Source organism: Rhinatrema bivittatum, chromosome 8 (genome assembly GCF_901001135.1).
Source record: "Rhinatrema bivittatum chromosome 8, aRhiBiv1.1, whole genome shotgun sequence".
NCBI lineage: Eukaryota > Metazoa > Chordata > Amphibia > Gymnophiona > Rhinatrematidae > Rhinatrema > Rhinatrema bivittatum.
The window spans coordinates 237580098-237606405 of NC_042622.1; the positions used below are offsets into that span (position 1 = coordinate 237580098).

The 26308-nt window shown below is 45.7% G+C and overlaps 1 protein-coding gene across 1 annotated transcript in view; it reads right to left on the minus strand.

The window, feature by feature from the left end:
• Positions 1–22698, minus strand: part of TMEM38A (transmembrane protein 38A) — a 52385-nt gene extending 29687 nt beyond the window's left edge. The window contains exon 1 of the mRNA XM_029614196.1: positions 22478–22698. Within this exon, the coding sequence (XP_029470056.1) occupies positions 22478–22601 (124 nt within the window). The 5' untranslated portion in view covers positions 22602–22698. The remainder of the gene's footprint in view (positions 1–22477) is intronic.
• Between the last annotated feature and the right edge of the window lie 3610 nt (positions 22699–26308).

The window sequence follows — 26308 nt, forward strand, 5'->3', positions numbered from 1 at the left end:
TGGACCTATCGCAGTGTTAAGCAATTAAGACATTTTAATAAATGTAAATGAGTGGGAGAAACATTTGGAGAACTGTAAGACCATTTTAAAATCTTCAGAGGACCCCCAGCTGGAGTCTTTATCCTGGGGAACAGATAAGCTGGGATTCTGTGCAGAGACTAACATTGTTTACTTATTACTTGCTGAGGGGTTTTCCTGCCCACAAAAGGATGCCCTGGCCACCTGGGAACCTCATCTTTCCAAGTCAGTGAGCGTTTTCCCTTGCCCTGGCAGGAAGAGACCCTTGCACAGATACAGACTAAGAACTGTAAATTTCACTGGGGAACTGAGAACTGATGTGAGTTGTGCCATTGATTTTCAATGAACCCTGTCCGTAAAGTTTCTTTTTGGCCACCCCTTTCAGAATCTCCAGTGTGGTTTGTGGGCATTCACATCTCCCTAAAGGAAAGAAGAGGCAGCACACCTCTCTCAGGTACCAGATTCAGGGTCACCCTTGGCACCCAGGGCCTTGGAGAAGAGATTCCTTCCCCCCCTGCCAGTAAAAGAATCCAGCCCTGGGGTACAGGAGACTGTGTACAACTATTTGAGATCTGAGCTAGCCCCAAGAACTATAAATTATTTTACAGCCCCATTGGTGTGCGGCTATCGCCTGGAGATGGGGATATACAATGTAACAAATCCTTTTTGTTTTGATGTTTCAAAATATTGCACTGCCACAAAATTTCCAGGAGAGGGTAACAATTATAAAAGTGGCACAGCCATGCAGAAAGCTGAGCTGTGGAAATGGAGAAATATCACAAGGCAGGAGAGAGAAGATGAGCTTTATACTGGGATTTGAAAATGAATAGTCAGTCAGACAAGAAGGGAAGGCTGCTCCAGGCTTCAGGGGAGAGGAAGAAAAAGCTCTTACACCAAGATTGGCAACACTGGGAATCAGAGTAGGGGGGATAGGATCTTTGAAGAGCAGGAGAGGGGTAAGTGACCAGGTCAGAGACAGGTCTGAAGGAGAAGGAAGGAGCAGAGTAGCTTCCTATCAGCCCTTCAAATGCATGAGAAATCTCAAATGACAGGAGAAATACGCTCAAATGTTCTTTGGTGTCAAATCAGATTGTAACAATTTGAGTGTACCGAAATCTAAACAGTTGGAACTCAGGAAGGCTGGAAAACAAAGGGTTGCAATGGTCCAGTCAAGAGGAGGTGAAGGCGCAAATCAGCATTTTGGCAGAGGAAGTGGCAAGATGGATGAGGAGGATGCAGCAGCCAATCTATAAGCAGCTTCAGCAATGCTCAATGACATCATAAAGCTTCTGCCCTTCACTCAAACTTGATGGGAGACAGGCAAACCTCCTGCAGTACATCCATGTTTGATCATCTCTTCCTGGTTCACACCAGAAGGAGGGACCTGTTTTCCAAAAGGGAAATGACCTTCCCCCTGCACTCCCCCTTCTTCAAAAGTCAAATATGGAGCTTGGTCTCATCTATTCCCTTTTCCAGACTGCTCTGAGAGGGTAACAGCAGCACAAGAGGACAATCACCCCATCACCCTCCTCACTTAGCCCTTAAACTTCAACAGCATCACCCTCTGAAATATTATCCCTATCAAATGGCACAAAATCTCCAGAAGCCTGAGGGATAATACACACTATTCTATAGCCTCAAATGGACACTCCACTGCCTACGATCTAAGTCAGGCCTGGATTTAGACATAGGTAATGAAAGTAACTGCTTAGGGTGCTAGATTTTGAAGGCACCAAACATTCAGTCAGAAAAGAGCCTTTTGGACCATGTGCTATGCCACTTCAAAGAGGCACCACTGAGGCACTCAGACCCAACACCCCCTTCCCCCTGCTTTCTGATATCTAGGGGCAAATCTAGCTCTGAGGAGAGACCCTTGCCCTCACCTTCTGGTCCTGCCTGCGGGTGCCAAAATCTTAAACACCTACAGAACATCTACACAAACCATACAGTGTGTTAGCTCTTCAGCACAAATTGGTGAAGGGAAGCTGCCTTTAGTATTGACCCGCTTCAGTTGAAATATATGAACTAATCTAGTGTTAATCTCCGCAGCAGCTGCTGGCTACTGCTGGCAACACAGAGAATGATGACCTGGTGATTTTTTTTTGGGGGGGGGGGGGAGAGAGGAGGGAAAATGATCCTTCTGCCATGGTCTTAAAATACACCCCATCCTTCTGCCATTCTTTAACAGCAACCCTGGGCTCCAACGCACCTGTTCAGCTCATTCATTCCAATGACAACAGCATAACATGGAAGCGTAGACTCTGGGACATACGCTGAGCACATTTTAATAGAAGCAGGACTATATCAGATTGCTCAAAATGTTAATGTGTATTTCTTTATTCTTTATGCTTTGGGTCTTGTTCTTGAGCTTCCTTTCTTTTTGCTCTAATATAGATGTTATGGCCACATTTTCTTTATTTTAAATCTTCTTCCCTCTTCATCTGTTCATGCTTAACATATAGTGTGACTACTGCATGGGTTCTTTTTCTTTTGCATTTTGATCCAGTTTCCTCCTGCTCCTTTGGGTTTCCATTTCAATAGGAACCTGGGCTGGGGTCTGGCACCAGGAGTTTTCATTCGTAACTACCCGGGAATTCTCCCCATTTTATCTCCCCCCTCCTAACTTACTTTAGTCCTGTCACTGCAGTGACAGCTCTTAGCTGGGGGTCCATGTACCAGGGCTCCTCCCACAACCCTGCAATCATGGGCCTGAAATCCGGCCATGAGTTGTCGCCATTGCCTGAAGCCTATGACTTCTTCCTCCCCATGGGGGCGGTGAATGCTACCTCCAAAGCATTCCCAGTGCTGGATCGGAGCCGGGAATCAAACCCAGGGCCCTCCACATGGCAGTGCACAGTACTTGCACAGGGCGCTGATGTGGACCAGCCCAGCAGTGCCCTGGTTTATTTATTAATGATGGGAGGGATTGTGTAGAAGGGGTTTGCAAATAGTTCCTCAGAAGTTAAATAAAAATATGAATGATCAAGCTGGTAATGTGTACACTGGCAGCGTGCCACACGGTGGACGCATTTTGTGATATGTCCATGAGGAAACCAAACCTGGCAAAAATTCCTCCTGTATGCATATTTGCTAGGTCCAAAGTATCACTTTAGGCTCCATATATTGTCAGGGTATCTTCAGTCAAATCTGTTCAGCTTTCCTGATTCCATGGCCATGCACAGACAAACAGACATATTTGTTAAAAAAAAAAAAAAAAAAAAGCAAGCATCTCAACAGGGTTCTTCTAACCATTTGGTTGTTCTTTTAATTACTGTTCAGAATGTCCTTTGCAGGCCCAGTGGCAGTACTGCTGAACAGAAGATGTGGTCTGGATTGTCCATGTGTCCTTTTTATGTTTCCTAACAGACAGCTGGGGTCTTTGAAGCCTCTCTTCCACCCAACAAATTATTCCAGGATGGTGGACTGATTTCTGCTACTCCAGAATGATGATCAATTCAACGTAATTTGCATTTTTGACATGCTGCAGAACTCTGTATGCCTGCCCCCAGATGCCAGAGAAAACTAGACGCCCAAATGGGAACAAAACAGCTCAGTATTGACCTAAGTGAAAATTAAAAAATAAAAATAAAAAAGGTGCAGTAAGGAAAAATTTGTTCTTACCTAATAATTATCTTTCTTTGATTCCTGCTAGACCAGTGCTTGCTTGTGGGATCTCCCCTTCCCTCAGCTGACAGACAGAGGACACATCTCTTTTATGACCTAACTCTGGACTATACAGGACATGTGGTCCTAGGCAGTTGCTATTAGGGATGTGAATCGTATTTCGGACGATTGAAAATATCATACGATATTTTCAAAATCGTCAGAAATCGGGGGCTCCCCGAAACAGATAGGAAAACCCCACGATATTGTTCGTGGGGGTTCTCTTATTTTGGGGGAGGGAAAAACGGCACACAAAAATAATCCATAAACCCACCCCGACCCTTTGAAACTAATCCCTTAGCTTCCCCCACCCCCTCCCGACCCCCCCCCCCCAAAAAACTTTTCACAGGTACCTGGTGGTCCAGTGGGGGTCCCGGGAGCGATCTCCCGCTCTCGGGCCGTCAGCTGCCACTAATCAAAATGGCGCCGATGGCCCTTTGCCCTTACCATGTGACAGGGTATCCGTGCCAATGGCCGGCCCCTGTCACATGGAGGGAGCACTGGATGGCTGGTGCCATCTTTAAAAATGGTGCGGGATGGCCATTGTGAAGGCACTATTAGCATTCTGCCAAGTAGAGAACTCATCTAACTAAATACAGATCTCCCCTAAAAGAAACTACCCTGACATAAAAAAAAAAAAAGGAACAGGGTCCACAGGATCATACCCTAAGTGTGGCACGAAGTGAGAGAAAAAAAGCATGGGAACATGCTGTAGATGGGAGTGAATATCCATAGTGGCCCTCTATTCCTGGGCAAAGTCTGGGCTGGTCTGGTACGAATCAAGGAAAGAAAATTATCAGGTAGAACAAATGTCTCCTTCCTTTTCTTCCTGCTACACCAGTCCTTACCTGTGGGAGTTACCTAAGCTACTCCTCATAAGGAGGGGGAAAGACAGGCTGTCTTAAGGACTCTGCCTTGGCTTGAATGTACAGTCTAATACCTAGTGAAGGAGTACAATGATGACCAAGCGGCTGCTCTACAGATTTCCTCTAGGAAGGCTGAGGATGCCTCCGCCCATGATGATGCTTGTACCCTTGTGGAGCGCGAACATAGCACGGCCGGCATTTGCCTGCCAGAGAGACAATATGCTGAAGCTATCGCTTCCCTGACCCATCTAGCTATGGTTATTTTGGAGGCTGCCTCCCCTTTCCCAGGGCCCCCAAAATTATAAACAGCTTGTCTGTTCTTCTAAAGGCATTTGTCACCTTTAGGTATCTCAAGAGTATACACTGTGCATGTAGCAGATGTAGATTCTTGTCATTCCTTTGTAATCACTGCTGTTTAATGCTGGAAGTGATACCCAACTGATTTACATGGAATTGAGATATTACTTTTGATAAGGATGGCACCGGTAGAAAGGTGTCCAGGTCTTGGGAGAAAGCCATGTAAGGAACCCTGCATAATAAGGCCTGTAATTCTGAGATGCATCTAGTGAAACACCAGGAAGGTCAAATCCTTCACGGAGGCCTGCCTTACTGATTTGAAGGAAGACTTCATCAAGGCCCTCAGAACTAAATTAAGGTCCCATTGAGGGATTTTTGGTCTGAAGGGTGGCCAGATACATTTTTCTCCCTTTAGAAAACCGTATTATATCCAGATATGCTGCCATTTGGAAGCCCTTAACTCAGCCATTATAGAATGAAATGGCTGTGACTTGCACTTTTAGAGATTTAAGCACTAACCCTTTGTCCAGGCTGCTTTGTAGAAAGCTCAGTATCAGCTAATTTGGCTGATCTTCAAGGAGAGAGACTGTGGTCCTGACAGAACCCTTTGAATACTCGCCAATCCTAATGCATACCAGCAAGGTACAGGTTTTACATGCCTTTAACATAGTTGATATTACTGCTGGAGAATACCCTCTTCCCTGTAAGCATGCCCTTTCCAGGGCCAGGCCATAAAAGGCAATGGAGACAGGTTCTCCATTGGAACTGGCCCTTGCCACAGCATTCCTCGTTTCCTGGGTAGGAGCAGAGGAGCTCTGCTCAGTAATCTCACTAGATCTGCATACCAGGGTCTCCTTGGCCAGTCTGGAGCCACCAAGATGACCATGGAGGAGTGGTCCTCTATCTTCCTTATTATCTTGCCTATATGAAGCCATGGTGGGAAGAAATACACACGGCTGTGTGTCAGCCAGGGACAGAAAAAGCGTCTATCCCGCTGGTGCCTCTCTCTACGCCAATGGTTGAAAAATATGTCGGCTCTGGCGTTCACCTGGGTACCATTAAGTTTACATCCGGTTGCTCCCACTTATTCACAATCATCTGGAAGACCTCCAGGCTCAACTCCCACTCCCCTGGGTCCAGTTTATTACTGCTGAGGAAATCTGCTTGGAGATTCTTCTTCCCAGCTATGTATGAAACTGATAGGGGTATGTTTTCTTCTGCCCACTTGAACAAGAGGGCCATTTACTATGCCAGAATGGAGCTGTGGGTACCCTCCTGCTTGCTTACAAATGCCACCGCTGTGGTGTTGTCAGACAGAACTCTGACTGGCTTTCCTTTTATCAGCAGGAGAAAGTGACAGAGTCTGATGGCCTTTGATTCTAGCCTGTTTATTGACCAGAGAAGGCTTTCTCTCCTGACCAGAGTGCCTGGGTTGTGTGGCCCTGGCAATGGGCTCTTCATACACTTAGGCTGGTATCTGTAGTCACGATCCAGCTGGGAGATTCCAGGCTTAATTCCCTCCACAGGTTGTTGGGCCTTAGCCACTAGTCCAGACTCAGTCTTGCAATGGGGGGGGGGGGGGGGGGGGGGGGGGATCAATGCAACAGCACTGCCTACTATAATGTGCACATGTGCACTCTGGCCCATGGGACTAGATCCAAAGAGGCCGATATGAGCCCTAGTTCCATACTTTGCCCCCTGCTGATAATGAAAGGCTACTACCTGATCAGCTAGAGAGACCCTCTTGGGAATAGAGAAACTCTTCCCTCTGCTATGTTGAATAGAGCAGCCAAGTACTCCAGGATCTGAAATGGCTGCAAGTTGCTCCTTGCATAATTTAATACCCAGCCTAAAGGCTACAGGAGATGAACCATCCCCTTCAAGGTTCGAGCTTTATGAGCCAATCATCTACATAGAGGGGAACCATTATTCCCTGCTTGCAGAGGGCCGCTGCTGCTACCAGGACCTTGGTAAAGGTTCTGGGAGCTGCTGCTAACTTGAAGGGTAGGGCTTGGAATTGAACATGTGGGCACAACTCACAGAAATGTAACAGACTCTGATGGGAGGCCTGAATAGGAATATGAACGTAAGCCTCTGCTAGATCCAAAGACGTCAAGTACTCTCCCCTTCTTACTGCTATCATGACCCAACCATATTGTCTCCATGCAAAAATGGGGTATACGAAGGCATTTGTTAATTGTGAGTCCAGGACAGGGCAGAGAGAACCATCCTTCTTTGGTACCACAAAATAGATTGAAAAGGTACCTTGCCTTTTTTCCTGCGGGGGTACTGGCACTATAGCTTGGAGGCCCTGCAGCTTTAGCAGAGTGTCTCTTATTGCCTCTCTTTTGAGGCAGGAAGTACATGGGGAAATCACAAAGACCTTCTGGACCAGCTTCATACATTCTGGGGTATACCCTCTTTATACAATGTCCAGGACTCAATGGTCCGTCATAATTCAGGTCCATTGCGCACAGAACAGCAAGAGGTAGCCACCCACCGGCATTATAGCTGGAGGGACCCGCTGTGTATCACTGGAGAGGACGGCTGCCTGTCAGCCTAGTCTTAGCTCTTCTAGCAACCTGAAAGCACTGAGCCTCATTTTGCACTGTGCCTGCAGGAAATGTCCTGCCTGGCTTCTATCTGAGTGGGTCTTAGACCCTCTGGGCCTTAGAACCTCTTGTTCTTAGGTGGGGCTTATCTTTAAGGAGTCTCTGGGGTTTGATTCCCCCAAATCCTTAACCAGCTTTTCCAGCTCATCCCCAAATAGTAAGCCTCTTTTGAAGGGAAGCTTGCAAAGGAATATCATAGAGACTGAATCTGCCAACCAACTATGCAGCCATAGCAACCTCCTGGCTGCTACTCCAGAGGCTAGCACCTGGGAGGATATCCTGATCAAGTCATACAAGGCATCTGCCAAAAATGCTAAGGGTGACTCTAGATGCACTATTTCTGTGCGCTGCTGGATCCAGCATAAAGCTGCTTGTGCCACATAGGTTTGGATTACCAGGGAATTAGTGGAAAATGTCTACTTTAGAATGGCCTCTATCTTCCTTTCCTGAGGATCTATCAAGGCCATTCCCCCTTCTACTGGATTGTTGTTTTATGTGCTACTGCTGAGACCAAGGCATCTACCCTGAGATTCTAAAGAAATTTCTTTCCTCCAGGGGTAGGATAAATTTTGTCCAACCCTTTGCAACGCTTAAGCTCCCCTTGGAGATTATCCCATTTATAAGAACCATTTGCCTCAGGGCACTGTACAACAGGAATATTCTTGGCAGCTTTCTTAAACCTTGGATAGAATCCCCTTCTACCAGGTGTTTCAGGCTGGTGTCCAATATCTTTAAAAATTTTAGGACACTAGAAATAAGGGCTGACAAGTCCTCCTTTCTGAATAAGCGGACTATGGCTGAATCTTCTTCCAAGATTATACAAAAGACTAAATGCACGTAGAATCTATGTGGGTAGAAATCTCATGTGTGTTGGGTAAGAGTATAGTGATGAGTATACTACCATCTACCTGGTCAAAATGATGAAACAGATGATGAAATGCTAAGAAAAATCATGGAAGCTAACCAATTTGGCCGTGCAGTAATAATGGGAAATTTCAATTATCCCAATATTGACTGGATAAATGTAACATTAGGACATATTAGAGATGTAAAGTTCCTGGAAGGAATAAACGACTGCTTCATGGAGCAATTGGTTCAGGAACCGATGAAAGAGGGAACTATTTTAGATCTAGTTCTTAGTGGAACGCAGGATTTGGTGAGAGAGGTAATGGTAGTGGGGCCACTTGGCAATAGTGATCATAACATGATCAAATTTTAACTAATGACTGGAAGGGGGACAATAATTAAATCTACAGCTCTAACACTAAATTTTCAAAAGGAAAACTTTGATAAAATGCAGAAAATAGAAAAAAAGCTAAAAGGCGCAGCTGCAAAGGTTAAAAGTATGCAACAGGCATGGACATTGTTTAAAAATACCATCTTAGAAGCGTAGTCCAAATATAGTCCACACATTAAGAAAGATGGAAGGAAGGCAAAACGATTACTGGCAATGTTAAAAGGTGAGGTGAAAGTGACTATTTTAACAAAAAAAAAATCCTTTAAAAATTGGAAGAAATATCCATCTGAAGAAAATAGGATAAAGCATAAGCATGGTCAAGTTAAGTGTAAAACATTGATAACTCCAATAATATTGTAACCCCAATATTTAAAAAAGGGCTCCATGGGTGATCTGGGAAACTATAGACAGGTGAGCCTGACTTAAGAACTGGGAAAAATAGTGGAAACTATTCTAAAGATGAAAATCACAGAACATATAGAAAGACATGGTTTAATGGAACACAGTCAACATGGATTTACCCAAGGGAAGTCTTGCCTCACAATCTGCTTCATTTTTTTTAAGGTGTTAATAAGCATGTAGATAAAGTGAACCAGTAGATGTAATGTATTTGGAATTTCAGAAGGTGTTTGACAAAATCCCTCATGAGAGGCTTCTAAGAAAACTAAAAAGTCATGGGATAGGAGATGATGTCCTTTCGTGGATTACAAACTGGTTAAAAGACAGGAAACAGACAGTCGGATTACATGGTCAAATTTCACAGTGGGAAAAAGGTGGAGTGCCTCAGGGATCTGTACTTGAACTGGTGATTTTCAATATATTTATAAATGATCTGGAAAAGAATACGAGTGAGAATCAGATTTGCAGATGATACAAAATTATTCAGAGTAGTTAAATCACAAGCGGATTGTGATAAATTGCAGGAGGATCTTTTGAGACTGGAAGATTGGGCATCCAAATGGCAGATGAAATTTAATGTGGACAAGTGCAAGGTGATGCATATAGGGAAAAATAACCCATAATGTAGTTACACAATGTTAGGTTCCATATTAGGAGCTACCACCCAAGAAAGAGATCTAGGCGGCATAGTGGATAATACATTGAAATTGTGGGTTCAGTGAGCTGCAGCTGTCAAAAAAGCAAACAGAATGTTAGGAATTATTAGGAAGAGAATGGTGAATAAAATGGAAAATGTCATTATGCCTCTGTATCGCTCCATGGTGAGACCGTATCTTGAATACTGTATACAATTCTGGTCACCGCATCTCAAAAAAGATATACCGTAGTTGTGATGGAGAAGATACAGAGAAGGGCAACCAAAATGATAAAGGGAATGGAACAGCTCCCCTATGAGGAAAGGCTGAAGAGGTTAGGGCTGTTCAGCTTGGAGAAGAGACGGCTGAGGGGGGATATGATAGAGGTGTTTAAAATCATGAGAGGTCTAGAACAGGTAGATGTGAATAGTTTATTTAGTCTTTCAGATAACAGAATGACTAGGGGCCACTCCATGAAGTTAGCATGTGGCACATTTAAAACTAATCAGAGAAAATTCTTTTTCATTCAACGCACAGTTAAGCTCTGGAATTTGTTGCCAGAGGATGTGGTTAGTGCATTTAATGTAGCTGGGTTTAAAAAAGGTTTGGATAAGTTCTTGAAGGAGAAATCCATTAACTGGAATTTATCAGGTTGACTTAGGGAATAGCCACTGCTATTACTGGCATCAGTAGCATGGGATAGACTTAGTTTTTGGGTACTTGCCAGGTACTTGTAACCTGGATTAGCCACTGTTGGAAACAGGATTCTGGGCTTGATGGACCCTTGGTCTGACCCAGTATGGCAATTTCTTAATTTCTTTTGTTATGTTCATTCATCTTGCTCCTGGGAACCTACTTGGGAATCTTGGTCAGACTCCCCCCTCTTACCCGGGGCTTTCCCTAGATTCCTGAGAAGGGCATCTCTAGGGCCTCCCTCACTCGCTTGGCTGAATGCCTTTTGAAGAAGTGACTATCCAAAGGGGCCCTGGCTAATGCTGGTCCTTCTGGTTTTTGGAGTGCATGAAATGCTTGATGCGCACAAATTGTAGTGAAAAACCACCTTGGCATGCCACCACTGGCTGTAAAGCCAAAGGTACAAGGTTCCCCAGGATAGGGGCTTTTACATGTATGCTTGCAGTTGGTAAGGCATTTGCTGGATGGGGTAAGGATTATCTGCATCCCCCACAGACCCCAAGGAATAAAGAGTTACCTTCACCCAAAGAAGGCTGGGCTGATTCAATCACTGCATCTGTTTTCTGCTGATCTTCCCGATCTGGGAAAAAGTGAGGTCCTCCTCCTCCTGTGCTTCCAGCTCCAGAGCGGCATCACACATGGAGCAAAAGGACCTTGCAACGCTGGGGTCCTGCTTGATCCCACAACCTGCACACTTCTTGCCCCTGAACATTGGCGCTGGGCCAGGCTAATTCCTGTTGCAGAACCGCCCTAATCTGCCTGCCGCCCCAGTGATGGTTTTCCATTCCCGCGGCTGTTCTTCTTCTCCTGACTGCCACAGTGTTCAGCTTATTGCCCGTGGCTCTTTGCCTGCCAGCAGAATTGCTCTTCTTCCTTTTTTATTTTTTTTTTTTAAATGGCACACCTACACCATATGCCAGCCTGATTTGTTCTTAACACAGAAATTCACCGTGGCCTGAGTGCTTCCTTCAAGTCCTTCCTTCCCTGATTACATTTACTTCTCCCAAGGTGAACGGCTCCCTTAAATCCCATTGCTGACCTAGGGGTCCTTTTTTTTTTTTTTTTTTTAACTTTATCAGTGCCCAGGACAGCAGCTTGGGATGGGGGAGAGGCAGTAGAGAAAGGGGAGAAAGAGAAAGAGATAGAGGGAGACTGAGGACCCTGTGCAGGGTTTTAATCCTCTCTAACCTGACTAGGGCCTTTCAGACAGCCTATTCCCAGAGTCGTCCACGGACCCCTAAGATTGCTAAAATCGAGCTCTGGGGAAACTCACTCAGGACTAGTCCTGGAAGATAGGTTACCACAGGAGGAATCAGCCCCTAGGGACTGTTGCTCTGGGAGTAAAGATGGCTGAACCAGTCTCACTTATCTTCAGTTGAGGACTGGCAACTGTATATTCGAATGAGGTCATAAAAGAGGTGTGTCCTCTGGCTCTGTCAGCCAAGAGAGGAGATAGCTCACAAGGAAGGACTGGCCTAACAAGAAAAAAAAGGAATTTTTATTTTAAAATCTGAAACCAGGATACCACATCCAAATTACAACAGGACAAAGTTAAGGGAAACAGATTTCAACAGGAGATATGGACAAGACTGAATTAGGACCAATTGTGGCCTTTTTTTTTTTATAAACTGCAAAGCGGGAACTGGATTAGAACCACTAGCTCAGTGTTAATCACAAGTCATTTAAAAATAAAAAAAGAAAAAAGGAGAAAAGAAAAAAGACCAGAGATGACATTTTGAGGAAATAAGCAGACCAGCAGCTGCTGTTTATTCTGCCGTGCAGACGTACAGACAGGAATGCAAATCCAGCATGTCAAAGGCATACCTAGACTAGTGTTTACTTATTGGGCAGGTGTGCTCAGAAATACACAAAGTAGGGTGTTCTTAGTAGCACTCTGACAAGGCAGCACCTCCCTCGGCACCTCTGTATTTCAAGAGCTAACAAGAGCAGCAGAACAGGTTCACAAGCAGCAAGAGAAACCTCCATGGAATGCAGGCAGAAAACATGAAAAGTGCATTTTATATCCAAGGTATTGGCCATACGGGAAGGAGCCACTATATGACATGACAGCCACGTAGGGATAAGGGGAGAGACATAAGGAAAGATTTTCTTTCAGAGGAACTGATTGCTCCCCTCACTTTCTGGTTTAGTCATGTAGTTCAAGAGCTTTTTGTAGCCAAGAACTGGACATCCAGGGCTCTACCGGAACTGAATTCTTTTGGTGTAACATTTGCAGTTGCCTTTTTGTAGGTAATGTTGTAGTTTGAGTGCTGGCAGTAAGTGCTGTTTTTAGTATAAAAAGTTTACTATACTGTAATTGTTTATTCATGGCTTTCTGAGGAGCAGGCCCATACACACCAGTTACATGTCACATCAGGCCTAATGCCATATAGGTTTTGAATCTAGGGGAGAGGGGAGAGGGTAGGTGGGGGGTGGGGGGAGAGCAGATGAGCAACGCATGTAGAAGGGGAAAGGGGACTGAGGGAGAGCAAGACTGAATCCCCTGCTATAAATGTCAGTGTATGCCACCGGCAGATTAGATGTGAAATGATCCTGTTACTAGAGGAGGAAGAGGCCTGAGGCCCAGGCCCCTCCCCCTCTCCCCAACCTCTATCTATGTCCCTGCTGGACAGATGTTGGAAAGCTACACAAGAGAAAATTCCTCAGACATTTCTGAGCACTAAGACTTAGGTAACAAGCTGGTACTCAAAAGACATTCAAATATGGGTCACCAATAACAGAGTTGTGTCTAATGTGGAGGAGTAATCGAGTTGTTAAGGACCAGGAAAACCAGTGATCAAAGCCCCACTATTGTGCCTTTCTGCCCCAAAAAGCGGAATTTAAGAAATAAATAAATCCAGTAGTCAATTTCTGTCAGGTCATCAGCCCAGAACCTTTTTGAATGGCAGCTGCCTCTGGATCCAACCTGGTACTTTTTTTTTTTTTTTTGTTTTTAGAAATTTACAACTGGTCACACCTATAGCCTGAGGCAAGTCAGACTTGACAAGGCGAGCCAGTCATGGTTTTCTGGAAGTCCATTCTGCTATTATCTGGGGATGGGGGGGTGAAAGGAATGCCAGTTAATAAGGCAGGTACAAATTCCAGATCGCATTGGGGTGGGGATTTAAGGAAACCACACCTGTCCTGCACCGGCCCGGCTGACTCTGTCTGCAGTACTGCAGGGTGGACACACTCTCTGGGCCGTATCTCACCTTGACAAAACAAAAATGTGCCTAGGGTGAGTCAGTCCATCTAAATGTTCGGAAGATAAGGAACCTTTACCAAGGCCCTCTCTGCCTGTCTGACACCAAAGGCAGTCCAGCTGAGATGAGGCCACTCCGGCAGGGGCACAGCACTATCTCAGTGCACCAGGAGCGGCTAAAAGGCAGCGTCCTGCTGCCCATACCAAAGCACCTTCGCTGGGAGCTCCCAGGCTTTTCAGCGGCTCAGTCGGGTGCTGGAACACATCTGGGGAAGAAACAAAGGGAACCCTGAGCTGAGGAGCGCAGTCACATTTTCTCCTTTTGGGGGGTGTATGTACTTCAATTTGACCAGCTTTGGACCTGACCCACTGATGTGCTTCTAAAGATGTGGTGCCACTTCTTGTTCTAAAAGGTGTGGGAGGACACAATCAATGCCAGCATATGAAGGGAGATGACAAGGCGGAGCCTGCTTTCCCCTAACTCCAGGCATTGTCTAGAAGCAGAGGGAAATTCTGGAAAGATCTGAAAATTCTTTTGCTTCTGTTCTACAAATTCACAGGACTTAAGTGCCATAGAGCTAAAAGAAATGTTATTTAAATACCCATCTTGCCATTACATTTCTGTTTAGAGGAACTGCTAAGGGGTGCTAATTGCTTTTAGGAAGTTACTTGGAGAACATGCCCTCGGGCTGCAGGAAAGGACATGGGATTCAAGGAGGTGACAGCTGCAGATTTCAGGGGAACGTGGTACCTGTGATTTGCAGAATGATCCTGTCAGAAAACCAAAAACCTGTTCATTTACTACCAGTGGTGAAGCTGAAACACCATTTTTGCCCTCTAGTTCCAATAATGCTGAGCTCAGCTTTGAATAACTCGTTGCAAATACATTTTCACTAGGAAAGGGTCGCCAGTGAATGCTACAGCAGGTATCTATTTATATCTATGCTTACTTTACAGCAAATTTACTGGGGACCCCTCTATAAATGAGCCACGCCATCTCGGCATGGACGTTTAAAAACAAAGTTACTCAGAAGCTGCAAAAACAACCTTTTTACTGACCTAACTTAAGGGTCAAGTGTACCACTCAAAGGGATTTTATGTCTATGAGAAAAAGTGCTTTGTACCACTGGGCCTTAATATGTCTTTCAGATCTATGCTCCCTTTATCAGGTGAGGTCTGAAGAGAAATAAATACAAAGGCATGGAATTTGGTCATAGATGGACGAGTTCTGGCTGTTGGTAAATAATGTCACTGTCTTGGGAAAATGCTATCAACATCAGACACTCTGTAGACATGTTTGTCTTGACTAGATTATAAACTCTACAGAGAAGGGACTGCCTCTTATAAGTACAGTGCTGTTTATGTCTAGTAGCACTACAGACATAGTGAGAGGCCAGCCCAGCATTTGAACTACAAGGTAAAATGTGGTTTTATCTTTTAATTTCCAGACTAGGGGGGTATTTCCGCTTTCTTGAGGTGGAGACAGAGGACACACCCTTTCTCAGTGACATCATCACTTGACATATATAGGCTGGTGCTGTACCAGCAATATGTCAAGGCAATGGAAAATACCAACTGCCCTGAAGCACAATTAACTTTAGGAACAATAAATAGAGACTTCATAAACAGAAGGGAAGGAGGAAAATCTTCTGTATGTCTGTCCTGCTTAGAAAAACTCTGCTCCACAGGGACCATAGCCCATGTATCTCTGTGCGGCACTGTACATGCTGAGCAGTGCCACAGGGAAGATAAATAGCACAGAAGCAGCAGCCTTGGGTGCATCTCACAGGCGAAATTGCCATTTTCTGCCAAGGATAACAGTGCAGTACCTGACTTCCTGGGAGAGTTCTGGTCTAGTGTAGCAGGACTCAAGGAAAGGAAATTGACATTTAAGACCAAATTTCACCTTCCTAATCATCCTGCTACCCCAGTCCAGACTAGTGGGACGTACTGAAGCCCATTCTAACACAGGTGGGAAGAAGACAGGACTGCTTCAAGAAAGCATGCAGATTTAATCTATGTGGAACTGCCTTTTCCACCCTGCAACTTACAGCTCGATACTGTAAGGCCGCGGTAGAAGCAGTGCGGCAGTGTCAGGCGCACCCTTCCTCCCCGCACGCACAGTTCTCTTCACTTAGCGCCCGATACTCTCTTCTAATTGCATGCAAATGCATGCCGCGGCTGCGAAGCCTTAGGCAAGCGTTAGGACCGCGCACCCATTTTACTGTATAGAGCGCCTACAACAGTATCCTGGGTTCGCGGGCCTAACGCTTCACGGCCGCGCTGGTATCTGTTATTTCAAATGTCATTTCAAATGACATTTGAAATGACAGGTACCAGATGTTCCCCGATGCTCAGCAAACTTTCCCCCAGCCCCCACTTACCTGCCCTGGCCCCGTCCGGTCTCCGGTCCAGCCCGTCCGGTCTCCGGTGCAGCCCCGTCCGGTCTCCGGTGCAGCCCCGTCCGGTCCCCTCCTCCCGAAGCAAAAAAAAAAAACCAAAAAACCGAAAAAGTAGCAAGGCTCGGGCCTGCTACGGTAGTCCCTTCTCCTCTCCGTGCGATTCTCCTCCGTGCGATCCTCCCCTCCCCTCCTCTCCGTGCGATTCTCCCCTCCTCTCCGTGCGATCCTCCCCCCCCCCTCCGTGCGATCCTCCTTTCCCTGCGATTCTCCCCTCCGTCCCTTTTCCCCTCTCCTCTCCATGCGATTTCAGCGCTCAAGGCAGTCACGGCATGTGACTGCCTTGAGCGCTGAAATCGCACGGCCATTCATGAATGCACGGGCATCCATTCCGGCGGGGGCCGTGCATTCAACCAGGCAGAGGCTCCCTCTGCCTGGATGAATGGCCATGCGATTTCAGCGCTCACTGCCTTGAGCGCTGAAATCGCACGGCCATTCCTTCACTGCCGTGCATTCATCCAGACAGAGGCTCCCTCTGCCTGGATGAATGGCCGTGCGATTTCAGCGCTCAAGGCAGTCACGGCATGTGACTGCCTTGAGCGCTGAAATCGCACGGCCATTCCTTCACTGCCGTGCATTCATCCAGGCAGAGGGAGCCCGAGGCCGTTTTTTGGCCGCTGGCTCCCTCTGCCCGGATCCCGCCGCCCGTCTGAGACTATCGCGCGTCCACCCACCCCCGCCGCCGCCGCTTGGAACAGGCGCCCACCCGCCCGCGGCCTAGATTTTACACGCGACCACTCGCTCCCCGGCTCCCCCCGCCGCCTGGACCCACGTGGCCCTCCGACAGGTATTTAAAAATTTTTATTTTTTTTTCTGACAGGTTTTTATGTGTCCCACAGCATTACATTTTCTCGATCATCTCTGTATCGCTTTTTTTTTATTGTGTTTTATTGTGTTTCAGTATTTTAAGTGGTGTCGATGGGTTTGCTACAAGACTCACAGTCCTAACACCTACTAGGGGGAGGCGGTAAACTAACACGTTAAGGCCGCGGCAAAACAGCGGGTTACTAAGGAGATAATATCAGCGCCCGTTACAGTATCGGAGGGGAATAGCTAATTCCTTCATTATACAGCTTTTTCGTTCATTTACATGCTGGGTGCGGAAAGGGTTTTGTGTCTATTTTAGGAAGCGCTAAGGACGCGTGAAACTGGAGACTGTATCGCTGGATGGCCTTACTCGTCTGTATTGTGCGCTCCCAGCACGTTACAGACGGGAAATCTTCAACCGCACGTTACTGTATCGACCTGTTAGATGGAACATTGCCATCTGGTTCCTCATCTACTGACTGGAATCATCACCAGTTCCTTGGGTCACCATCCACATTGCAATACAATAACGCTAATTATCTGTGTTCATCTCTGCCTTGAGCTAGCCTATCACTGCAAGTCCCCCCATGGCCCCGCCCTGTGGGAGGTGCCATCTCTTACAGCGGCCAAGGGCCCATGCTTCAATGTCCAAAACACAACAATATGTTGGCAATCAGTCAGCAGATGACTAATAAATTAATGCTGACTATTGGAAAGTCTGAAATAATTTTATCTTGATTTCCCAGTGTTGAAGACCCTTGGCCCTTGCAAGCTGATACATTGCCAATTTCAGGTTCCAAACAAGTAAAAAATGCAAGCATTATATTCGATTTTACACTTTCTTTTCAGCCACAAGTTAAAGGCACAGTAAAAAGTTAATTTCACAAACTATAACTTTTGCGGAGATTGAAACCTTTACCGTGTTTTGAAGAATTTCGAACAGTTTTAGGCAATAGTTATACTGGCTTGAATCATTGTAACGAGTTCTACACTATATCATGTTTCTGACATATACTCTTAATGCTTTCCAAACAGTGCAAAATGCTGCAGCTTGGGTCTTGATGGGTGCATGGCAATATGACCACATCTCGCCAATACTGTTGGCGCATTAAGTTTCAGATCCTGACCTTAATACATAGAGCTCTTAAAAATAAAAGCCCATACAACATCACTTCAGCTTTAAAGATTTATGTTACGCTTCATTCACTGTGGTCTTTTGTCAAGAACTTTGAGATAACTTCTATTTAAAGTATGCACCTCTGTGAAACGAGAAAAATGATGTTTACTATGGCTGGTTCAGCAATGTGGAGTGATTTATCTGATGACTGAAGAGTTGAATTGTCATGGATGCGAGCCCTTCAGCTGTGACGTGGTTGATGGAGCCTAGTAGGCAAACCTACTAGGCCCATGCTGACAGGTGGATATGCCTTTACAAGGAATGGAGCTGGGGCTTCACCTATACAAGCCCTGTTCCCTGCAGGATGAGCCCTTGGGTTGCAGGGGCTGGCAGGGCCAGGCTGAGGTCAGGGCTGGCAGCAAACAAACAGTATCCAGGTGCTGGCCAAGGTCAGGGCTGGCAGCAAGTAGACAGTATCTGGGTCCAGGCAGTGTCTGGGCAGGTGGCAATCCAGAAGAATAGTCAGTAACCGTAGCAGAAGTCAGAACCAGGAAACAAGCCGAGATAGACAAGACAAGGCAAGACAAGACTCTGAGGACTAAAACAAGGCAGGAACCAGCAGGACAAGGCATGGGGAGGCAAGGCAGAGAAGACAACAGGTTGTAAGCAGACAGCGAGCAGGGCAGGCACAACAACAAGCAGACTAGGCAAAGGGAAGCAACGCACATTGCAAGGCTGCAGGAGGATCTGTTGCTGAGGCACTGGTTCAGAGTGTGGTAAAGGTTTTCATACCTGGCCGAATGACATGATACAGGAGCGCCAAAGGAGGGCTTTCGTGCCATGGGGTCTTCATCAGTAGAGCTTGAGAGGAAGGCGTCGGTGGCATCCTTGCCGCGGTTGTGGCTTACAGTGTCCAGGGGTGAGTACTGCCGCTCACAGGGCTGTCCCACGGCTGGCCTAACCTTATATAAATTAGGTACAGCAACATTAGTAAAAATCTGAAAGCTTTACTCTTTACCCGAGCTTTTTGGAAAGCTTGAGTATTGTCATTCTAAGGAATCATGTTGGGTGATGTTTAGTTTAAATCATACTGCTGATTAGACTTTGCTTGCTATGGTTGAACATTGGTAGCTGAGATACGCTCAGTTTTAGCCAGTTTTTTTTTTTAAGTCATTCTGCTGGACAGTGTAAGGTTTTGCCAGGTGGTTTGATACAGTTACATTATGAAATGTTTATATGAATGTCAAACTGTATTCTGCCTAAAATGGATGATAGAGCGGGAAATGAAGAATGAACTGCTCCGATCCATTTCTGATTTTCCTTCACTCTCAACACCAGGCATTAGAGTCTCCAGCCCTGCTTTTCCTAAGGCAGGTTAAATAGAGCAAACTGCCTCCCAGTCTCAACAAGATTGGAGAAAAACAGCCTGATGATCAACGCTGAACACGGCAACAAAACCATCCCATTAACGTCAAGAGCCTGTTAGTATCCTGTTCAGTTTTCTACACTCCTGAATAAATTCTACCATCATTACTCCAGTGAAGTAATGACAGTAATTACAAGTCATTTTTTACTTTCCTTTTATAGCAGCTGTACTCTAGTCCCAGATGCTATTCTGCTGCTAAAATGCAGTAAAATGCCTGCGATTTTCTTTTGCAATTGTTTATTGTGCCTCCTAATGCAAGCCACGTCGGGCAAACCTCCATAAGTCCTGGAAGGTGGTTTTCCAGCAGTCTGATTTTGCTATTTGTCTTTTTCATTTTCAGTCCAGCCCATTTAAGCAACCAAGGCATCTCCCAGGACACTCAAAGAGCTGCATGCCACGGTGAAATATCATAAAGTCCTTCAGATACCTGAAAGGAATTAATGATGCACAAAAATCAAATATTTTCCAATGGAAAAGAAGCTGTAAAATGAGGGGTCACAATATGAAACTCCAAGGGGGTAGACTCAGGAGCCAATTTTGAAAGAGATACTACCTGGGTAACGGTACTTGCCTCTGGCTTATTGGAATTTGCCCTTGGTTAAGCCAAGGTGATTTAATCTGCCTCAGTCAAATCTGCCATTCTTACCAAACTTTAGTCATGTTGATAAACAGAGGTCATGTGGCCTGAAGCAGCATTTCTCAAACATGGCCACCAACAGATTTTGCGTGGCCACCAGAGATGAAGAAGTCAACTAAAGTTAGCTAAGTATTTTCTGAAAGAAAATATCAAACACGGCCGCCAGCAAGCGCCAATGGCCATCGAAAATGTGTCCTGGGAACTCCTGCCTGCCAGTAATTCTTCTGCAGTATTTCTAACATGAAGTTCTGTTATAACAAGCGAGCATCCAGATAGCCTGGTAAAGAGTGATGCCTCTGATCTTCTCCCAAGGTGCTTCCACAGGAGGGAGCTCCCAACACAGGCCCATGGTATGAGCAGAGGAGTTTATTGCCCTGTACAAGTGACTGCTTAAAGACAAAATGGTTTAATAATTCTCTTACAAGCTATTATTGATTCCACAAAGCCCTCAGGTCTCCGCAGATGATGCCATGTTCTGGTCATCATCCAGCCTTAACTCCATTATCTCTCCACAGAGAGGACCCCATTGCAGTATATTTACACATTTTTTTAGAAACATCAATAAAGAAAATACTGAGGATCTCTCAGCAAACCCTCCAGTAAAGCTTATATCTACAGGGAAGAGTTCAGATTAGTGTATCAGTCTTTATGTAAGTCAGTTTGCTCCTATAATATAATCACTGCTAACATTAAGAAACATGTTTTCACCTGACTTGAAATATTGAAAGAGAAAGGCATGACTAAATATACTTCACACATCTCAGGTTTATACATTATCTGCCCAAAGTGGAAGAAAACAAGAGGGAGAATCACACAATGAGGATCTATGAATCCCAATATACAGTCAGCTAAAAAGGTTTTTACTGTAAAATACTCTATAAATGTGAAACTGCAGGGAATCCTATCTAATCTTTTGCTGCCGCTAAGTAACTGATAAAATCTACTCCACTCCACCACTTAGATGTACAAGAAGTCAGCAGTGTTTCATGAAATAAACTTATAGTTAACTGGTTTAAATTATGCGTATATTTATTTATGCAGGTGCAGTCACAGAAAATGCAACTCTCCATTCCCAATCGTTCCTTTTCACAGGCTACGGACAACAGAAGAAACAGCGGTGCACAGAATGCATTTCTATCAACATTTTTTGGTTTCAAGCATTAGGCGCACACCCACACGGTTTCAGATCACCCGTCCATGAGCCTTACTAGAAATTAAAATAATGCACCAAGGCTGGAAACAACCTCCAGGAAGATAAACGGTTTCATAGGCAGGGTCGTTTTATATCCCGGTTAAGATCAATGTAAAAACTTGTAAGTGGCGTTTTCAGATCTATAATGGCTCAGTTCAATAGACAATTTTAGTCTGGCGTTTTGCAGGGTCTGTGAGCGGGAAGGTGACACATGGAAAGGACCTACTGTGTCTTCAGTCAACTCCTGAACCTGTTGGACCTGAACCACCAGCAACTTCTCCTAAAGCTGCTCTTTCTATTCCAACATCCCTTATTAATAAAAAATCGGGAAATGGAGAATGATCCGCCGCCTTGCCTTTCACTTCGGATAATATGAGGATTCTTATTCTTTTGAAAGCATCAACTTATATATCTCCGGTAACTCAATGATCTCGACAGATTAGAGGACACTGGGAATTATAATTCTGTTTAAAAAAAAAAAAAAAAAAGAATGCACAAGTTGCCGAGATTTGCCCTGGTCACTCCCGACAGTGCTGGTGAGGGAGGGCATCCCCTCCTGGCGCGTCTATTTTCTGAAGCCTGGAGTATCACTTTACTGGGGCCAGCTCGTCCCTGCCACCGCCATATATAGACAAGACAGCCCGGCTTTTTCACCGCAATCGGAGCAAAGTCAAGCACCCAGGAAGCCAGGGAACACTAGCCCAGGGCGCTTCCTTCACACAAGCGGGTACAGTGGTTACCGGGCAGCCCTTCCCCACCCCCATTTAACCTTGGCTAAGGTCCCAGCTGTCTTACTTTTTTTCGGTCCCCTGGCTGTGTTAAGGAAGTTGGGGAGAAGGAGAGGAGAATAGAAATAACTCTTTGGCTTTTGATCAAGTAAGGCGCTGAGCGCCAAGTCCTCGGTTTGCACTGGCAACCAAATGCCCGCAAGGGGGCCACCGGCTGCAGGGGCCACCTTGTGGGTGTCTTTAGGGGTTAAGCCTCCCCCCTCCCCGCGGCTGTTTCACTCGTCCTCAGAATGAGAGGGCGCTGCATGTGGGGCCCCAGCACTGTCACTTTCCCTGGAGAGGGGGGACCGAGGGCAAAGGGGGGGGAGGAGGAGTGAAGCCCCTTCCCCACAGCCCTGCAGGTGCATATAGGGAATTACGGCACAAATGAGGGGCCAAGATGATAAATTGGGGGGGGGCGCGGGGTTAAAGGGCTTCCGCTGCACTGACCTGGCTCGTATTTGAGGTAGAGGACGGACACGATGTAGTACCCCAGGTCGAAGACGGGGAACATGGGCAGCTTAGAGAAGGCTGCGGGCAGCTCGCCCAGCTCCAGCGCCGACAGCGCGTCCATGCCCGCCGCAGTGGCCCCCCCGAGATCGGCGGACGAGGGTAGGGGGCTGCTCCGGTACCTCCCCCGCTCTCTGAACCCCACTACAGACAGCGACAACCGCCGGCTCCCCCTATTTATAACCTCTCGGCCCCGCCTCTGGAGGGGGCGGGGCCGTGACGTCACTGCAGCAGACTAGAAAGGCTGGCTCGCTCGTGGAAGCCTCGTTACAGGGGGCGATGGAGACTGGGATCGGGCTTATCCTATCCGCGCCTTGAAAGAGCAATGTGCGTGGTCCTTGGCTCAGTTATTTCCTCTTATTGTCTTAGATTTCCTTTGCGTGTTTGGTTTTAATATTTTTTTCTGTTATCGAGTTATTCTGGAATAGAAGGTGCACACCTTGTATTATGCTACACCTCCTCTATCTAAAAAGTTCCTTTCTTCAGTCTACCTTTACTCTGCGTGATGCTTTCTGTATACGTCCCAGTGTGATGCTTGCTAGGGGTCAGCGCACAACCACATCCCACTTTATGTTATTATCCCAGCAGACAGTTCTGGTGCTACCTGTTCAAACAATTACAGTGCTTCCTCTCCCCACAGATTTTAATAGAACCAGGGCTTAATGTGTAGATAGAAAGGAGGGATTGAAATGGGCGGTGTCCGGGTCCAGCTCGACCTGTGCAAAAGACTGAGGGGGTCATAAGTGATTTATGCAACTACTGGGTCTGTTCTGTTTCCTCAGGGGAGCCAGAACTGATATAGGCTGTCAGCTGTGCTCCACTTTCTCAGGTCCAAGAAAAAAGGTGGCATAATGCTGTTCTGGGTTGTTCTGCCAGAAATGAAGCCCTGGGTAATGGACACAAAAAGGGGTTGAATTAACATAAATCTGAAAGCTGTGAGCAATAGTGCCATTCATCAAGACCAGGGTCGAAGCTTAACAATTGGCATTACTGCTCACAACTTTCAAACTTATTTCTGTGTCTTTTCTTTGCTCTGCAGTGTCTGCTTCAGTATCACCCCTTCTGTTCCCTGCAATACAGAGAAGAGGTGCCTGTGTGTGTGTGTGCTGGTGAGGGGAGAAGAGAAGAGGAGTTGAATTAGAGAGCAGAGTGGATGCTCTCTTCTCTGTGTGCTTCAGGCTCACCCTTCTACTTTGCTTTCATGCAGACTGCCTGGAGGGGGAAGGGATGGAGCAGATCACCCCTGCTACTCTTAAGTCTGAAAAGAAGTGCCAGAACTTCCTTCCCCACAAATTAAACCCTAAATAGAACCCTTCATGTTCTTCTCTTCTTCCCCCCCCCCCCCCCCCCCCCAACAATAACTTTATGGATGTCAGAACACCATTTAAAGAGCTACTGCCCGATTTCTAATGGGGGGAAGCTGGGACACTTGTTCATTGTAGTGCAAGTAGTGATCAAGCAGTTCATTTGGGCACATGGGGTGAGGGAATCGTTGGCTGGGGTACTGTCCCTTTGAAAAACTGTAGTAATCTACTCTCAAAATATATCTAGAAGCACATTCTTTAAATTCTGTCCCCACAACCTGTTTCAAACGCAGTACAAAATCCTCAGGGCATACAGGAGAATTAGTCATATACCAGCATCAAGCAATAAAATCCAACTGTTATTAACATTTAAATTCTGTGTAAGAGACATGTACAGGTCAGACTTTGAAATAAGGCCCAAGATGTTATTAATTTTCTCTATGAGATAAAACAGTTTCCAACCTTTGGTGTCTCTGGCTCAGCATGTCTTTTCAAATTTCTCTCATCTTGTTTCTGATGCTTTTCTCGTTCTTTCTTTCTCTCTCTCTCTTGCTGGTGTCCTGTTTTCTTTCCTGTTTAAATTCTCTCCCATATTTGCCCTTTTCCTTCAAAATAGACATTGTAATACAGGGTGGCCCATGGAAAAGTAGCCTGCCTCCCATGCACTGGTATTGGAGGCAGGCTACTTTTCTATGGGCCACCCTGTACTTTCTCTTCATAAGATTTGCCATACTGGGTCTGACTAAAGATGCATCAAGCTCAATATCCCTTCCCAGCAGTGGCCAATCCAGGTCACAAATACCTGGCAGGATCCCAAAACGTCAATAGGTTTCATGTTGTTTATCCTAGGGATAAGCAGTGGATTTCCCCAAGTCCACTTTAATAATGGTTTATAGACTTTTCTTCCAGGAACTTGTCCAAACCTTTTTTAAATCCAGCTACACTAACAGCTTTTACCACATCCTCCGGCAATGAATTCCAGAGCTTAATTATGCGTTTAGTAAAAAATATGTTCTCCTATTTGTCTTAAATGTATTACCTAGTAACTTCAATGTGAGTATTGACTTTTTGAAAGCGCAAACAACTGATTTTCCTTCATTCCACTCATTGTTATAGATTTCTATCATATCTCCCCTCAGTCATCTCTTTTTTAAGCTGAAGAGTCCTAACCTTTTGAGCCTTTCCTCAAAGGGGAATTGTTCTATCCTCTTTAACATTGTGGTCACTCTTCTCTGTACTTTTTCTAATTCCGCTACATCTTTTTTGAGATGCAGTGACCAGAATTGCATGCAATACACAAGGTTCAGTCTCACCATACAGAAACATTATGCAAATCTCTCTTTTATATTCTCCATTCCTTTCTTAATATTCCTTGCATTCTATTTGTTTTCTTGGCTTCCATGACACACTGAACAAAGGATTTCAACATATGATGCATGATGATGCCTAGATCCTTTTACTGGGTAGTGACTATCAATGTGGAACTTTGCATTATATAGCTATACCCTACATTAATTACGTTGCACTTATCCACATTAAATGTCATCTGCTGTTTGGATTCCCAGTTTTGCAAGGTCCTCTTGCAATTGCTCACAATCCTTTCATGATTTAGCAACTTTGAATAATTTTGTATCATCAGAAAATGTGATCAGCTCACTCATTGTTCCCATCTCTAGGCAGGGCCAGCACGTCCCAATAGGTGAACTATGTGGTTGCTTAGGGCACCATCCATTAGGGGGTGGCAAAGAGCCGTCATGTGGGGTCATGAGTGGAGACCATCCCACTCATGGCCGAGCAGAGTAGAAACTCGGCAGGCTGCGAGCAGCGCCCATTCTGCTTGCGGTTGAGAGAAGCAGATTCTCGGCAGGCCACAAGCCTCTGTGTGTATGAGTGTGAGTGAGAGGGATTGTGTGTGTGCGAGAGAGCAATGGTGTTAGCGAGAGAGTGAGGGAAGGAGCCTGTGTAAGGGAGCGTGGGAGAATGAGACAAGGAACCTAAGTGGGTGAAGAGAAGGGGGCTGTCTGAGTGAATGAGGTTAGGTCTGGGGCTGGAGCCTGGACGGGGTTGGGGGGGGGAGCACAAGGCAGAAGGTTTGCCTAGGGCACCTAATACCTTTGCACCTGCCCTAACTCTAGGTCATTTTTAAATATGTTAAAAAGCAGTGATCCCAGTACAGATCCATGGGGCACCCCTCTATTCACCTTTCTCCATTGAGAATATTGACCATTTAGCCCTACTCTCTGTTTTCTTTTAATCAGTTCTCAATGCACAATAGAACACTGCCTCCTACCCCATGAATTTTTAATTTCCTTAAGATTCTCTCATGAGGTATTTTGTCAAATGCTTTCTGAAAATCCAGATACACTACATCCACTGGCTCACTTTTCTCCACATTTATTCACCCATGAAAAAATGCAGCAGATTGGTGAGACAAGACTTCCCTTGGCTAAATCCATGTTGCTTTTGT